Raw genomic sequence first — 18,322 nt, forward strand, 5'->3', positions numbered from 1 at the left:
TTCAGATCGAAGTCCTTCATATCACGCTGAAATGTTTAACAAGCAAATAGCTGGAAATTCATTTTGTTAACCTATTGAAAAGTGCATTTCGTCTACCCCATTGTCATCAGACCAATTTTTTAGATTATCAATTCTTATATGTCAGAAACATTTTTCAGAATTTCAGCTGATATTACCTATATACAACATCAGGTTTGTAGACTGTATATTTTCTTGCATACGCAGTAGTGGTGCAGCGTAGCAGTGTGACAGTGATCACTTACCTGTGCAGCTCTACCTGCTTTAACCAGGCAGGTGCAATAATGCTTGCAAAACAGATAGAAGAACAAAGTGCTTCTCCCTATAGGTGTATATGAATTGTTATCGGGGTAAGGTAAAGTTAAATGTCTTTAAGGAATGGTTTTACAAATGCACATTTTCTGTACGTTAGGCCAGACCAATTAAAATTTCTGTTTTACAGATTTTTGTCCTCAGAAAACCTAATGTCATGGGGGTAGATGGGTAAAATCACCAGTCAAAGCATTTTTCAAAGACATTGTTTTTCAAGTTCACATTGACCATGGTGCTTGAAGCATTGATTTCTAATGCAAATATCGTCAGTTCAGTTTGAGGTCTCTGAGAATAGATACTGATGTTTTAGTTTCAACAAAGTGCCTTGCATAGTTGAAGTCTTGCTATGTTGTGTCATATGATATGATTTGTCATATACTTATTTTATTGATCATTTTATCGAAGCGATGTTTCTTCACATTCTCAGCGATCATTCATAATGAGGTATTGTTTGTGAGGCCTGCTGTTTTTGTCAAATGACTAACTTGAACCCTCTTAACCGCAGTAGCATAAAATTCATTAGGCTACCTGTGGGATTTATTTATGAAACATTGATATAACCGCACAATTTTACAAAGTCTAAATTTTAATTAATGTCAGCTGATACACAAAATATTATCTGCAAGTACCTACTAATGAATATCATACCTGCAAGTGAATGCTACAGAGGTTATGATGCTCTATTCCACCACAAGAGCGTGATTATAACGAATGTTTCATACGTCTGTTCATGTGTTGTATATCTGCACTGGGGCGGTGGGGTAGCCTTGTGGTCAAAGCGTTCGCTCGTCACGGTACTGAGGACCTGGTTTCGATTGTACAATGTGTGGAGTCCGCTTTTTGTGTTCCCCACGTGATAATGCTGGAATATAAAAGCGGTGTAAAACCTAACTTGCTATTTCTGAAATGTTCGTTTGTACATTCATGCGCTGGTTTGCACGGATGTGTCCCGTGTCAGTCATGTTTCCGGCTCATTAGTCAGTTAGACGTGAATAGATCTCATGTGATTTGAACCTTTATGAGTCAGAGATGTGTCAGCTGCACAGGTCGCAGTCAGTGTGCAAAACTACAGATTTGTCACATGAACACTTTACAGAACGCTCGTAAATGTATGAGTTGATCTGGGTGATGGGGTAACCCAGTTATTAAAGCGTCTCTCCGAGGACCCGGGTTCGTTTCTCCACATGGGTACAAGGTGTGAAGCCCATTTCTGGTGCTTGAGGGAATATCCATAAATGCGTCGTGAAACTTAAAACTCACTCACTCACCCATTCACTCATTTATGAGTTCAGTCAGATATGTTTGCTTTAAAAAGTTCTCACTAAGAAATACCAATAAAGATCCGAGTTAGAATTGGTCTTCAGTAACCCGTGCTTGTCATAAGAGTTGACTAACGGAGTCGGGTGGTCAGGCTGGTTGATATAAGTCAGGATATCCTAGTTGGGTAGATCGATGCCCAGGCTGTTCATCACTGGATAGTCTGAATCAAATACGATTATTTACAGACCGCTGCCATATAACTGGAATGTTGAGTGCGGCGTTAAGCAACAGTCAATCAATCCTCCTTTCAGAGAAAATGTGTAACTTTGGAACAATTACCTTTCTCCAAAAAAACGCAGACCCCCCCCTCTCCGCATACCGTGGATGTGAACGGGTCACCTAAGTGTGATCAGTCTGGATACGGAAGAGCACTTTGCATTTGGGATAAACTACAGAATATGACCGGAGTATGAGTGTTTCGTCACGGACACAAAATATTGTTTTCGTCTCATTGACTTTGAAGTGAATCACAACCGCTTCATTTTCTGGGATTCATGACATGAGCTGTTATTTAAATGACATGAAACCAATGTCACTGCATTAACATATTCACGTATGAATTATGAATAAACTGTTACTGATATGTAACATTACTCTCTCTAACAAAATCAACACGATGCCTACATTCGTATTCCAGGTTATCGCTGTAACCATGGCGACCGAACACCCGAGCCACTGTTATCAACATTACGGTGTCTTGTGTGTTGTAAAGAAGAAATGTGAAATTGGTAGCAGCCTTGATAATTAATGAACAAGGACATGTTTCTTTTTGAGCAGAGGTGGGTTGTTTGGGGTAGTTTCGCATGATGTGTAAGGTCGAACACACGGGACACCCAGGGATGAGTTATTCGCTGTGAGGCAGCTTTATCCGCTCTGATACAAGGAAGTAAATTTGACCCACATAACACTCGAGGTCTGAATATTGAGGCAACTGTATTGAAACACTCAGGTTTTTATATATTACTGAAAGTTCGAGTGAATAAAATCTGTAAATTCTCAAAGCCCTCTCTGTAGAGGTCTTTTATACGGAAGCCGTATGGGGTTATTCAAAATCTGTTATTTGACAATGTCAAGATACTAAACTGAAATTTCAAGATATTAAGTCAAAATTTCTAGCTATGACAAGATTTCATCTCTATATCTTGAAATTTCAAGATGTGTGTAATACGTATCTCTGAATTTCAACTTAGCATCCTGTAATTTCAAGAATAAAAACGCGAGACACTAAAGGGCTTATTGGTATAATAAAAGCCTAATTACGGTACGATCAACTAGATTTGTAGAGTTCTCATTACGTGCCAATCGCATGCAGATCACTGAAGGCATGAGGGTATTAGCTTTGTATCACTAAGGTCATCATGACCTGCGATAAGTGTATAAATATATGGTTATGTGGTGTAAACGATACTCTTGTGAGACAGGATGCGTTGTCATGACAATAAGGTCTGTTGCCATGGTAATTATTCAATTTTCGCGGAATATTGACTAACGGACTAGACGGGTCTGGGAAAGGATAACCCTGCGATGCCTCTGTGTCTATGAATTGATTACCACACTCATACAAAATACACGCTTGATCCATTATCTGGTTCCTGCAAAGCAGTGTCAGGACGCTGTTGTTCGTCAACCTCGAGTATGAGGTGGTTTCAGTGACGGGAAGGTGTTGTCACGAAACTACAACTGATCATAAACGACAACTGATCATAATTCACAATTCTTCAAGTTACACCAAACCCACCCAGACTACATCCTACTAAAACACGCCATGATGAACAGTGAATACAAGACTGTCTTATACAGTAACATCTGGTTAATCTACAAAGTGATATGTCGATCAAACAGTTGTTAGGCAATGATAGGCACAAAGTAACATCTCTTCTTTACGATCCGGTTATAGTCCCCTCCGACGACAAACATGCGGTGATAGAATAGTTACAATGTCACTCCTAAGACCGTCACGCCGATTCCGCACAAGGGTGCAATGTGTGAAGCCCATTTGGTGCTCCCCTTCGGGATATTGCTGGGACATGGCTAAAAGTGGCGTAAACCTAAACTCACTCTCACATGGACAGCTGGAACCTAACAGTATGCACATATGCATCCCTTTGTATTATTTTACCAATGAGTGGTCGGGAAACTTGTTGCTGGAATGTCTAGGCGTTACAGACCCTTTTGGTGGTATTGCTGAGTGTGACAAAAAATGTAAGACGCTAGTTGCTCAAGCATTTATTTACCAGAAACAGGCATTGCAAAATAGCAAATACAGAATTAAAATAATTTGAGGATTGGCACATTCCATGTTTAACGAGATAGTAGAATACTACAGCATACCATGGGGGCTTCTTTCACAAAGCAACCTTTACTAAGGTGAACCTTAACTCCCTTTCTTTAACCTTAGTGACTTACGATCACTAAGTGTTTCGTGGAAGAAGGCATAGTTCTCAATGGGAGAGAAAAAAAGTCGCATTAATATAATAAAATATAATAACAGCAAACCCTGTGTGACTGTAGTGTTAGACTTTACGCTGGTTATTCACTACTTCTGGACCAGGTGCCAAGAATGAATGCACCAGGTATTCTTCAATGCGACATTTTGAAAAAGTTAGAAAGAAGAAAGCCCCCCTTTTTACTTCCATGCAGTTTTGAATTGTTTATACATACTGAGATGATGACATGTCAATGTCAGCATGAACATCTGTGACACGTATACCGTCCCCACACCTTAACATAACATCAGTGACACGTATACCGTCCCCCATACCTTAACATAACATCAGTGACACGTATACCGTCCCCCATTCCCTAACATAACATCAGTGGTACGTATACCGTCCCCAACACCTTAACATAACATCAGTGATACGTATACCGTCCCCAATACCTTAACATAACATCAGTGATACGTATACCGTCCCCAATACCTTAACATAACATCAGTGACACGTATACCGTCCCCCATACCTTAACCTAACATGAGTGACACGTATATCTTCCCCAATACCTTATCATAGACTTCAGACGATCTTAGAGCTCAGCTTTCGTACCTTAACATAAACGTAACAGAAACTCAGCGGTAAGGCGATCTTAACAAAGACTCAAGGCTGTCGTAACGCTAAGGTGACCGTAACACCTTAACATAGACTTACGACGATCTTAGAGCTTAGGTGATCTTAACTTTCATACCTTAACATAGAAGTAACAAAAACTCAGCGCTAGGGCGATCGTAACTTCTACACCTTAACATAGACTTACGACCTCGTTATTCTGTATAGGCGACCTTCGACTTAGATTCTAATGTCGTTGTCCAGCAAAGCATAATGAAGTTGTACCTCCATAATAAATATCCTCATTCTTCATCTTCTCAACTTCTAGAATGCCGACCAAAGAGGCAACATACCATGTCTATTCAAATACCAAGATGGTTAGCCTTGTATGAAAAACAAGATGCATAACCTATATGATCAGCAAGATGCCAAACGTTGGATGAACTCAAAAACACAACCTGCCAAGTCTCTATAAAGACTAGATGCTTATAGTATATGAACAATAACATGCTAAACGTTATATGAGTTCCAAAAATGAAACAACCGTTTGACAAAATACTTTCACAACTTAGTGTAATTCGACAAAATAAAGGAGGTAGATTCCCTACTACGTATGAGGGAAGAAAATACTGTCATGAGAATGCTTAAGTAAACTGATCGCCTTTGGGGCGAATTATAAGCTATTGCTTCTCTCCCTACGGCCAGTGCACAACCTTGTAGATAAAAACACCAATGTAACCAATGTAACCTTGAGATTCTCCTCTACTCCCAATTCAACCTCCCAGGTCTTGTCTGGCAGCTGAAGATACGCAAGTGTCTTTCATCTTCACTCCTTGAAGCATTGCCTCCCTCCTCCATCTCTTCCACATCCATGGTCTTGTCCTGCAGCTGTAGATTCTCAAGGTTCATTCATCTTCACTCCCAGAGGCACTGTCGTCTCTCCTCATCCTCCTGCTCTTCCACCTCCCATATCTTGTCCGGAAGCTGTGGCCCGGGGGTGAGGGCGAAGTCAATCTCTTCATATACCACAGGCTCCTCCCTTCTGTGTATGATTGGTTGGCCGTCGATCAAGGTAGGCGATTCAAGGGCAAGATCGGCGTAGGTCAGACCATCATCATTCTGAAATTTTAACACAACTGCACTTACAAATGTCTAACTTTTCTATCAGGGGAATTTATTCCATGACTGAACCCAAATCTGCACCTGGTACATTTACTGTTTACAGTTCACTAATGCAGATAATGCTTTCTCTTTGTGTTCGTAGCAACTTAGAGTCGTTTCGGCATTGTGTCAGCCAATCAGGGACGTCTCTTCCCGGAAGTTGGGAGGATATGTATAATAAACATACCGTTTCGCCACAGTTGTTGTATTCGGCAGCGACTGGTCCTGCATAGTCGATTAGAACTGCATTTTCCGACTGGAGACAGCAAACATATGACCTCAACAATATGATGTACTGAACACATGATATCTTCACACATCTCATTTATTACATTGCATGTGTTGTTCAGGCTCTTGAAATGACTTGTAATGTTAATGCCCATATAAGTCTTGCTTTTTTATGAGGAACCGAACTTATTGGTAACTTTTGTAAGTTTTTGCATTACTTAAATGAATAAGAACATAATGTAACAACGTTGAAATTATTGATAGAAGTAATACTGTCCTTCTGCTAGTGATACGTAAGTTCGTTCTTAATGAAAGACAAACATTGTTTTAGAACTTTGTCTGTGGCCTCGATCTGACAGCTGCGAGCTATTTGTATTTTTGTCTTTAAACTACACCCATTGGTGAACTAAGTGATGCTGTTCTGTGTTGACATATGTTTTATGATATGTTAGGTTTGCTTTACGCAACACTCAGCAGTTGACGTCAATGAATGAACGAGAAAATCAATGGTTTACATAATGAGCATTGATCTTCGCAATTGCTTTCATTATCTCGCGGGGCGCGGGGTGGCCTAGTGGATAAAGCGTTCGCTCCTCACGCCGAAGGCCCCGGTTCGATTATCCACATTAGTACAATGTGAAAGTCCATTTCTGGAGTTCCCCCGTGGTGATGTTGCAGGAATATTGCTGAAAGCGGCGTAAAACCAAACTCACTCACTCACCCATCACCTTACGTTGCCTATTTCGTATCCATGTCTTTACGACACACTGACTGAATGGTAATAAATTATCTTCCTGTCAGTTTTGTATTGTAGGAAAACAGTTCCAGTACACACTTACCGATGGCCCTGCGCCGGCATAAGCCCTGTTCATGAAGTGTCTGCATTGAGCCTTCTGTACCGTGGCATAAACATCAGACACTGTGGAAAAGAGAACAAAGCAGATGAACTATAGAAGAGTTGTGTGAGATTGGTACTGAAGCCTTGATGGGTCATTCGGGGTTTCGCTTTTTTCAACTTATTTTCTTGAATTTTCAAGTTTGTAACTTAATAATTCAACATGTGCATTTGGAAATTAATGAAAAAAAGGCTTCTATAGTATGTCAAACTTACAGTAATCTCTTTCAACAAAGACACCTGATGAGTAGGTGTCAAAAACAGCGAGTGTGTGTGCGAGGTTCGCGAATCTTCGTTAAAGTGATTTTTTGTACATCCGTCAGTGACACTGACTACAGCTTGGGTTAAACACCTTTGGTCTGATGCTGACAAACACAGAACCATATTTGGGGATTCGCACCCATAACCATAGGTTCTTTCATGACAGACAAGGACAGCCATTAAACACGGTGAATGTCAGTGCTCTAGACGGCACCTCCATCCACACATTGTCACAGAAAATACACACGGACACACCGCTGAGGTTAAATAGTCAGGACCTAAGATGACGTCATGGGGCGTAGATGACGTCATGGGGTGTAGATGACGTCATGTATAGATCACCTCAAGTGAGATTTGCTTTACGCCGCTTTTAGCAATATTCCATCAACATCACGGCGGGGACACCGGAAATGGTCTTCATTAAACCCATATGGAGAATCGAATCCGGATCTTCAGCGTAACTAGCGAACGCTTTATCCACTAGGCTACCTCACCTAAGGTGAGACTCACTGACCACAAGGATAGAAAGATGGACTATACCTTCTCTCCTGCGCCTTCTCTTTTTGTTCACCTTGGCATACAGGTCTGTAGGTAGAAGTATATAGTCAGAAACAAGTATTACAAGAAGAAATAATATCAATGGTTCTACAGGCCTTTACATCGCACTCAGCAATATCCCAGCTATGGCAGCTGGTTGTAACATCGAGCCTCGACCAGACAACCTCGTGTTTAACATCATGAGCATTGACTTCAGCAACTGGGACATGATGCCAGACGTAAATGAAGCAGATAGTCTAACCGTTAATATTTTGTGAAGAGCATCTAGAATTTCACGGGGTAGATTACTTGTACTTGTAGATTCTTAAAGATCTACTTGACATTTCGAAAACGTACCTATTACGTAACAGCTTAACATTCAATCACCCAATCCTAAACACTCCTTGTCACCCAATCCTAAACACTGCTTGTCACCCAATCCTAAACACTGCTTGTCACCCAATCCTAAACACTCCTTGTCACCCAATCCTAAACACTGCTTGTCACCCAATCCTAAACACTGCTTGTCACCCAATCCTAAACACTCCTTGTCACCCAATCCTAAACACTGCTTGTCACCCAATCCTAAACACTCCTTGTCACCCAATCCTAAACACTGCTTGTCACCCAATCCTAAACACTCCTTGTCACCCAATCCTAAACACTGCTTGTCACCCAATCCTAAACACTGCTTGTCACCCAATCCTAAACACTGCTTGTCACCCAATCCTAAACACTGCTTGTCACCCAATCCTAAACACTGCTTGTCACCCAATCCTAAACACTCCTTGTCACCCAATCCTAAACACTGCTTGTCACCCAATCCTAAACACTGCTTGTCACCCAATCCTAAACACTGGTTGTTACCCAATCCTAAACACTCCTTGTCACCCAATCCTAAACACTGCTTGTCACCCAATCCTAAACACTGCTTGTCACCCATTGCTCTCTGTAATCAACAACTGTGTAATCAGTATGACATTGTACATCAGTAAAGCATTTGTGAGCACATGCATATGAAATTTTGCTTATTATTTATCACAAGGTGTGGCTTGTCAGATAATATGCGACAGCGCATGGTGTTTTTCTCGGTCTGTGGAACATTTGGCCGACCTACAGTTATTCCACTATTTATTCTGCAGTAAACAGCATGCTAACAATAATGTGTGTGACGTAGATGAATGAATAAATAAATTTGGATTTACGCCGCTTTTAGCATTCTTTCAGCAATGGCATGGTGGGGGACACCAGAAATGGACTTCGCATGTTATACCGAAGTAGGGAATCGAACCCTGACTTCCGGCTTGACGAGAGAACGCTTTAGCTACTGGGCCACCCTACCTCTCCTTGACACATGAAATGCAGCACAAGGACCTTGGTATTACTCGGGTCATGTGTGGCTGATTAACTATAGCGGCTTTTCAGTTGCTTCGTTTGCGAACGGGTGTTTTTCCCAACATGTAGTTCAAGGTCACTTTATATATCCTGGGGGGTTATCTTCTTCCTAACATTGAAACATAATTCATCTTCCTTGAACACAGGTCCTATCTTCCGGGCAAGCCGGGAGATAATAATATTCCATGAATGATTTCTAAATAATCAAGTTGATTAGAAACAAACATCAAGTACAAGGAATTTGATACAAATACAAGTACGTGGCGTGTGGCGGTTAGGTGGAGGTAGAAGTTGGAAAGGGGAGGGGCGTGTGGCGATTGGGTTGGGGTTGGGATGGCGCGTGGCGGTTGGATGGAGGTGGAGGTTGGAGTGTCGTGTGGCACTTGGGTGGGAGTAGGGATTGGGAGTTCTATTACTTGTGGGGTGTTGCTGCACACATAAAGTTCAATAAACTGACCTTGAGTAATGGCGACGAAAAGTTTTACATGAAATCTGTGAGCTTAACCTATTAAGTTTGATACAAATCCAGCCTCCCCCTGCTTCTTCTTGTGCGACCTGATGTATAATGGCGTTCGCGTCATCTCCCGATACAATGCTTAAATTACATGTATCACGTTATATGTGACCACTGACTGTGTCACTGTTACTAGACATATCCTATCCAGATGCCATAAGCACTACTTTCAATTATCCGTTTGTTTGTTGCGCTCAGCATACCGAACCCGGGTCTTCGGCATAACAGGGCGGTGGGGTAACTGCTAGCTTGTGGTTAGTGCGTTCGATCGTTACGGCGAAAATGCGGATTTGATTCCTCACTTGAGTACAATGTGTCCATTTCTGGTGTAGCCCAGATATTTTTGGAATGTCGCTAAAACTAAACTCACTTTCCTCGATCTGACTAAAAATCTCTGGACTATCTCACGCCCCTACGAACAATGAATGCATTACATTCATACAATCTGCAAGGGTTACGAATAAGTGCTGATCGCATGCGCCGATACACTTTGCAAGATTTCACATGCTTACCACTGGGATCTTGTTGCAATTGTGCTTCGTTGTCAGCCATACTGCGGTCTCCAGCTCTGAAAGACATGCATGAGGTGAAGGATTAAGCAGTTCATATCATTACGCGGCATACACCAGTCTGCAAAGTTGTACTTCGAAAAGACCAGCCTTTAATTAGTTAGCTGCCAACGCTGATATTACCTACCTGAGCCTACCTGATAACAACTTCTGTGATTATCTTGAACTTGTAATGCTCATCTTGAAAGTACAAACGACAATGCTAATCCTGTATCGTTTCTTTTCAGTACCTTACCTTATGAGAGAAACACTTAACCGTATTTTGTAGGAGTAGCTCTGTACCTTAACTTGAAGGAGTAAAACTGTACCTTAACTTGTAAAAGTAACTTTGCACCTTAACTTGTAGGAGTAAAACCGTACCTTAACTTTTAGGAGTAAAACTGTACCTTAACTTGAAGGAGTAAAACTGTACCTTAACTTGTAAAAGTAACTTTGCACCTTAACTTGTAGGAGTAAAACTATACCTTAACTTGTAGGAGTAAAACTGTACCTTAACTTGTAGGAGTAAAACTGTACCTTAACTTGTAGGGGTAAATCTAAAGCTGAACTTGTAGGAGTAAAACTGTACCTTAACTTGTAGGAGTAAAACTGTACCTTAACTTGTAGGAGTAAAACTGTACCTTAACTTGTAGGGGTAAATCTAAAGCTGAACTTGTAGGAGTAAAACTGTACCTTAACACATGTGAGTGACCCTATACCTTAACTTGTCTGAGTAACCCTGAACCTGTAGGGCTAAACCTGTACCTTAACTCGTACATATGTAAACGCTGTGGTCTTCTCATTGTTCTTGAAATGATATACTGACAACAGATACCTGCTATTGGGTGTCCTCACCTGTACACTTTACCTCCTGAAACAGATAAAACATACCCTGGTGTAATCACTACTAATGCAAATTTTCATTCAGAAAGGATTCAGTTGCACTTACTGTAATTGTAAAAACTGACGAGATGCATAACAGGATATACGATAGCAGCATAATTCATATTTATTGTATCACCACATTGACGATACCTTTCTTGATCCTGCTTCTTCGGAAAACGACGGCGACGATGACGAAAGCGATGACGACAATAAGGACAGAACAGACGGCAGCCACAGGTACGATGAAATCGACACCAGATTCAGTTACCTCACGTGCTGCAACATTCACTATACTAAATAGCAGCTTTCCTTTGATTCAATATACATACAACATATGGTGTAAGATCACACTGAAATGTGTTCAAATGGACGCAAGTGTCGCAAATGTCAGGATTTACTGAAACTGGGTTGTTTGTCGAATTATATAAATGATGTATATAATAGAGGAAATATATAATGCTTTGTTCTCCTCAGTTCAGATCTCATTTATTTTGCTTTTGAAGAATTTGAGAGTGGAGAATCTCGCTGACTTGATGTCATATCATCAGATTAATAGTCAAGATTGACCCCTGAGCTATATTACGAGTTTTAATAAACACTTGTCCAGAATCTCTGTGTGTTTTGAGAAATTTGAAGGGAGTAGAAACTTAAACAATCATTACATGTCTCATTCAAATATAATTTTAAATGTTACATATTCTAAAGTATGTTTCCAGAATGCGTGGAAGCCTTACAGAGAACCTCCAGTGTCAGGTTCCGCGATGCACTGCCATGGCTGTTGTTGACGTGACACGTGTACTGTCCAGACACAGACACATCTACAGCTGGTATAGAGAACACAGCCTTCCTGTGCCCTGTAATCACCACCTGTCTGGATGTGTCCCACCAGGTTACAGTGCAGGCAGGGTTACAGTCAGCAGAACATCTCACTGTTATGGGTTTCCCTTCTTCCACCTCCAGCTTGTCCCTTGTGCCGTCAAACTGTATCTGGTCAGGTCCATCTGCAATGCATGTGAGATGATCAGAAATAATAATTTGAAATTTTCTTCTATCGTACCCCTGCCACCTTATACTAGTATCTAGATTCAAGATGATAATGAAACTAATGAAGAATGTTTTTTTATTATAACTAGAATTTTAGCCTCGTGTCTACTGATATCACCCTCGTTCATTACGATAAAAATATCTTCGGAAAGCCTTTGTAACTTTATCAGCTCGTGTTTATATAATTGATATCAGTAGACACGAAGGTGATAGTCTTTATTTATGCGTATACGTGAAGACTAACTGCAACAGAGGACATGGCGTGGTGATGAATCGGATCGGACCCCATAGCTCGGGTCTTTGAGAAAATCCGTTTCAGGAAGTTTGTAGTTTCTGAGTTATAAGCGGATGGGCAAGCTTCATGTTCCCCTGAAGTTTAGGCATCAAACGTTGATAGTGACAACATGTAGAGTAGAATCAGATTTTCTGAGTACTGTATATGAAGAAACATCTAGCTTCTGTTATTGTTTCAATATTAATCAACCTGAACCTACATAAAACATTGAGTGTGTATCCCTGACTCCAGTCTGACAGTAGTCCTTCTTCTCCAGATTGACACGAGTACACTCCCTTGTCCTCCTTGGTGACGTAGTCTATGGTCAGGAATTGTCCGTCCACGTGCACTCTGTTGTCTACACTGCTGTCTACACTCCTGTTGTTTCTCCTCCAGGTGTAGGACGTGGTATACGGGTACCGAGACTGGTCTGTAGGAAGACTCCGGAAGGTGGTGGAGCAGGTCAGGTTCACAGGATCACCGGATACAGAGTCTGCTACTGTCGAGTTGATGTTCGGTTCTGATGGTTTCTCTGTGAAAAGATGAATGGAAATGGTTGTAATTTTGCTCTTAGTCTTATTAATTATTAATAACATATATGAATATGTACTATAGAGTCAGTGACATTCAGTCACCATATGCCAGAATGTCGTTTGAACGAAAAGTTTATTTGAATTGATCTTAGTGAACGTCATCCCGACATATGTTCTATCCATGCCCAAGGAAGTAATAACGTGTCTGTGGATGGATAATGAATGTAGTGAGGCAGAATCGCTGACCACATCCGTGATAATGTCCATAAAACGTCTGCACGGAGAAAGGATGGTCAGGTCTTATAAAGCGTCTGCACGGAGACAAGGTCAGGTGTTATAAAGCGTCTGCACGTAGAGAGGATGGTCAGGTGATATAAAACGTCTGTAGTGAGAGGGGGAAGGCAGGTGTTACAAAACGTCTGTAGTGAGAGGGGGAAGGCAGGTGTTACAAAACGTCTGTAAGGAGAAAGGAAGGTCAGGTGTCATAAAACACAAGCAACACCTTCATGAAAGTGCCATGGAAGAAGATTGGCCAGTGTCATAGTATACCCTTCAACAGTCATAAGATATATTTCATCTGGATTCTTTTACAGGATGAAGCTTTATAGCTTCATCGCTAACGTAATTAGTTCTTGCAATGACATCTGTGTAAACGACATTAAACTATAATGCTATAATGATAAAACTTCCTTTGTAAGTATGGATGATTATTTCGCAGATTATCTGCCCGTGACCGCCATATTTCTATCAATGTGTCTCAAAAACTAGCTTTTGGCGCGGAGTTTCTATTTGGTGCTCACATTATCTTCACACTTACGCAGTACAAAAAGAAGTTGAGTCCCGGGAGACACTTCACTGTCATGAGTGGTTAAGTTGTAGACTCCGGCGTCCTGTACGTCAACACTGTGGAATATGAGCATGACTTGCTTTCCCCCCTCCAGGGATGTACTGACATTCAGCTGAATCCTCGTCCCGTTCTGTGTGTGTGTGTTGACAGTAACATTCAGAAGCTTATTTTCATCCACAATGAACAGGACAGTGGAACCAGATCTGTTGTTGTATGTGATAGATCTTATCTTAAAATCCGTAACTGACTGACTGACACTCCAGGTCATGTTGACATTTTGTCCGACACGGGCCACAGTGTTGGTATCAGAAGCTGAAACATGTCAGCATAATTAGTACACGATACAGAAAAGAAACATAAAGGCCAACTTTGAAAAATAAATACGCGTAACTGCATATTTGATCCAATTTGATTGATACAAAGATGACATTATGGTGATAGTCACATCATGGCAATGCTAATTGCCCTGTCGTAAAATGCCCACTCAGTGAGCTGTCGATCATCACTTCTCTGTACTACTGTGTGGATTTCTCTGCCATTCTTCCCACAATGCACTGTAAACGTGTTTCAGTCTGATGTTGACCTCGATGCAAACACTAAGATGTTGTATCGGATTAAGATCCTACGATCTCTTTCGTTTGAAAAATATGGTCCCTGCACCAGTTCCCTGAACCGCCACCCTGTAGATCTTCCCAAGCAGGGTATGATTCCCCACACTATCACACTTTCGACACAAAACCTGTCGACCTGTCGAAAAGTGCTTAATACCTTCATTTGACCTCAGACGACAGGCTACCATCAGTTTCAGCATTGAGGGAGAATTCACGAATCATCATTGCTCCAGACTCAGCGCCATTTTCTCCATACCTGCAAGGTGTTGCTCCATGCTACACGTCGGCGTCGTCGGCACAGACTTCTCAGCATAGGAACAAATACTTTGGTGTCTGATTTCATGCTGTTTGGTCGGTCAACAGCACATACCATGCACACGTCGAGCAGTGTCAGCAGTGGTAGATGGATGGCGGTGAGGTAGATGAAAGACATGAATGTTGCGATATTTTGCATGATTGGGGACTCTTCTCTACCACTTCTCGGGTGCGTGAGTGCGTGAGTGCGTGAGTGCGTGAGTGCTTGCTTTGAAACTTAGTGTCACGTCGCGGTCGGCAATATTGCATCAATATCGTGACGAGAACAATTTAATTTATATTTATTATCTATTAAAATCAATACATTTAGAACGTAAGAGCTGCCATCAAAGGACAGTACAAATATCACACATCGTAATTTAAACTGGTACGCTATCATGGAAATAATCACTAGAGACAACAGTACTATGAAAAAGGCCATAGATCACCAGCATCTGAACGTTGATCACTAGGGACGAATGAGTGAGTGAGTGAGTGAGTGAGTGAGTTTTGCGCCGCGTTTCGCAATATTTCAGCAACTGCGGGGAACACCTGAAATGGGCTTCACACATTGTTCCAATGTTAGGAATCGAACCCGCATCGAATGTTTTATCCACAAGGTTACACCACAACCATTGGTGATTAATTGAACGAGATATGGTGTTATGGAGTACCTTCCCTGGGCCTTTTCTGACCTCGTGTAAGACAAAACAAATTTCACCTCATATTGTGGCCTTGGAGAGGCGAGTAAAATGGGTAAAATGGACAGCCAGTCTCGTGGCGCTCAGCAACACCGGACCTTGCACATCATATTAATCACTGGTTGATGATTACTTCAGTTGGAGTTCTGTCGAATGTTTCGAAAAACAAAACAGCAAACATGTTCAATTCTACCAAAACATAACAAAATTTGAACAAACATTATATCTAACTGGAATTATCAAGCGTAAAGATAAACGCTTACCAGCAAATTCCAGAATACCTCCATACAAGATCACAGCTTTTAGACAAAAAATATGAAAAAACATGATAGGTGTGTTTGCCTCCAGTGTGTTGACTACCAGAAAACACTTCTGATGATTTTTAAAACTATTTGTCAGTCAGACTTGTCATGAAATATTTCCGTGTTATTAAGGGTCATTTGTGGAGGAAATGGGAAGTGAAAACTGCATATATACACCGTGTTGTAACCAGTGAGAAACACAGGAGGATATGTTGTACTACTCATATACGTTCTTCTATATACTGGCAATCAAGGCGACTTACTGGATTGAGCGGGCAAGCTCGCTGATTTAGTTGACACGTGACATAGATGCTCATGCTGTTGCTCACTGGTTTATCTGGCCCACACTCGATTATTCACACAACACCGCCTTATAGCTGCACTACTGCTAAGTGCGACGTTAAACATCCAGGAAACCATGTTTAGTATCATCAGGATCAGTGTCATATAATATCATACAGTTTGCACATCGGTTTTTAGTTTCATACCTCAATGCAACGAAAGAAATACACAGTCAATCCTTAAGTGAATGGTGTGTCTTCTTTGTTTTCCAAACAGTGTTTTTCAGTGTTTACGTTTCATCATCCGAGCTGCCCGCCCACTACAAAAGAAGATGAAGATGCTAGAAATTAAAGGGTACCAGTTGCAAGGGTACTGGAATGATAAACTCCAGCAGAAAAACTGAAACACTATTCTTTCACCACGGTGGCCCATGAACCATACCTTCTTTTCAAATATTAAAACCGAAATTATGCTTTTGACATTCCGAGTTATTACTCGCGGGTTGAAGATACTGCAGTGTAATAATCTTACAGCAATATTACACTAGTGAAACGCATGACGTCAAACTGGTTCAAAGTTGTGACGTCACAATGCTAACGTCGCTGTCGCTATTTGACTAGACCTTGCTTGACTCGCGGAAAGCTGAGAGTCCTTACACTGTAAGCAATTTTGCCGCAGTTTCTGTCAGTTTATGTTGGCGAGTAATAAACAGAATACTAAACTCGCTTAATAAAAACGGTATTACACGGAAGCGAGTTTAGTATCTTCTATATACGCATCATTTAGCCAACGCTAAAGTATTCCTGTTGCGATTCGTTATCATTTGGTGGCTCCTTTAAATTCGAAGGCAAGAAAGCGATATCCCGAGACGAAAAAGCGAGAGCACGAAACGAGAAGGCAATATCAGTGCGCGAGAAAGCAATAGAACGAGAAAGCCATAAAGTAAGAAAGCGAGGAAGCAATTCAGATCTGTCTGCACATGATCTATTACAGCATCGTTTCTGCATAGCATTAAGTGGTTTTCAGTAATGTTCTTGGAGGGCGTTGTATGACTTAATGTTTAAAGAATATCTAATACGGGTTTACACGTTCCTGTTTGTACATATATGCAATGGTCATTTTGTGAAATACAGGAAACATTCATTTCGTGAAGTGACTGAAATACATATTCTATGCCAATAATGGTCTCGGATTATCTTAACCAACTTAATGACACCAATCAATGAAATTATGATATTGTGTGGCCACTGTTTCGGAAGTGCCAGGTGAAAGGGAGAGACCTATGACACATAAGGCATTGACATGAGTATCTTTCATGTTGATTTCCATCATCATTGGTCAGCACTAAGAGAACGTAGCAAAAGCCACACCCATCATCCTAAAATAATATCATTCTAGCCAATCGACAAATATTTGCTATGAATATCAAACGGCATAAACAATGTATTAATTCAATTAAAATTACTCTTAAAGATGTCTTCACGGAACAAAAATACTTTGCTATTAAGATTAATTCGTTCTAAGTAAGATTGTATCTTATTTTGAATGTACTATAATACTGTATCTCACTGAGTGTAATAAAGAAAACGGAATAAAAATGAAAAATAAATTCAGAGCTACACCCTACCACATTAAGTTGCGATTTATGCCGCTTTTAGCTATATTCTATCAAAATGGAACTTGAGTTTTTTTCGCAACTTCTTGTATGTCAAAAACATCGCATTCAGAGATTATGTGACACTATAAATGAGCCGTATGCAGCCGATTCTATAATAATTATCAGTTCTCGCTGTCTGGTTATAGGTGGAGGAATAAGAAATGAGGTATGGGAACTTGAGAGGCATGTAGAAATTGGTATTCGGGAATGAGACAAAATATTATGGTTGTCAACTTCTTCTTTATTGTTTACACAACGTTTCTGGGCAATTCCTTGCCCACTCGTCATGTGGATATTAACTGACAGTTATGCAGGATACATATACAAGTAATGTGCATGAAGCCAGAGTGATGATTAGAAGCATGTACGTTCAATAAACAGCAGACAATAAGATGAAAGGGAATTAAACATACAAAAACCGGTATGGTGTTATTACAGCAGAATAAGTGGTTAAGCGATAGGAGACAATGAGGGTACAACAGGGTGGATGATAATCTACGATACGCAAAGATTAGGATACGATATATAAGGTAGGGATGAAGCTGTTACAGTCTAATAATAGGCGATTGGTGAAACCTTGAGTCTAAGTAATTTCGTTAGATGGCAACGTCAAACAACGCAGGATGATGGTTTGGTTGGTGTGTTGTTCAACACCGCAC

At 40.8% G+C, this 18,322-nt stretch overlaps 2 protein-coding genes across 2 annotated transcripts; both read right to left on the reverse strand.

Moving 5' to 3' along the window:
* Positions 1-3,863: 3,863 nt before the first annotated feature.
* Positions 3,864-11,099, reverse strand: LOC137289494 (uncharacterized). The gene is made up of 6 exons (XM_067820861.1): positions 11,089-11,099; positions 10,198-10,253; positions 7,780-7,824; positions 6,923-7,002; positions 6,043-6,111; positions 3,864-5,813 (listed from the first exon to the last, which is right to left on the reverse strand). Exons 2-6 carry the CDS (start codon positions 10,235-10,237, stop codon positions 5,610-5,612), a joined length of 438 nt encoding a protein of 145 aa, XP_067676962.1. The 5' UTR covers positions 10,238-10,253; positions 11,089-11,099; the 3' UTR covers positions 3,864-5,609.
* A 143-nt stretch (positions 11,100-11,242) lies between these two features.
* Positions 11,243-15,783, reverse strand: LOC137268900 (carcinoembryonic antigen-related cell adhesion molecule 1-like). Its single transcript, XM_067803544.1, has 5 exons — positions 15,686-15,783; positions 13,787-14,128; positions 12,657-12,968; positions 11,853-12,119; positions 11,243-11,394 (listed from the first exon to the last, which is right to left on the reverse strand). Exons 1-5 carry the CDS (start codon positions 15,747-15,749, stop codon positions 11,243-11,245), a joined length of 1,137 nt encoding a protein of 378 aa, XP_067659645.1. The 5' UTR covers positions 15,750-15,783.
* Between the last annotated feature and the right edge of the window lie 2,539 nt (positions 15,784-18,322).

Source organism: Haliotis asinina, chromosome 1, assembly GCF_037392515.1.
Source record: "Haliotis asinina isolate JCU_RB_2024 chromosome 1, JCU_Hal_asi_v2, whole genome shotgun sequence".
Classification (NCBI taxonomy): Eukaryota; Metazoa; Mollusca; class Gastropoda; order Lepetellida; family Haliotidae; genus Haliotis; species Haliotis asinina.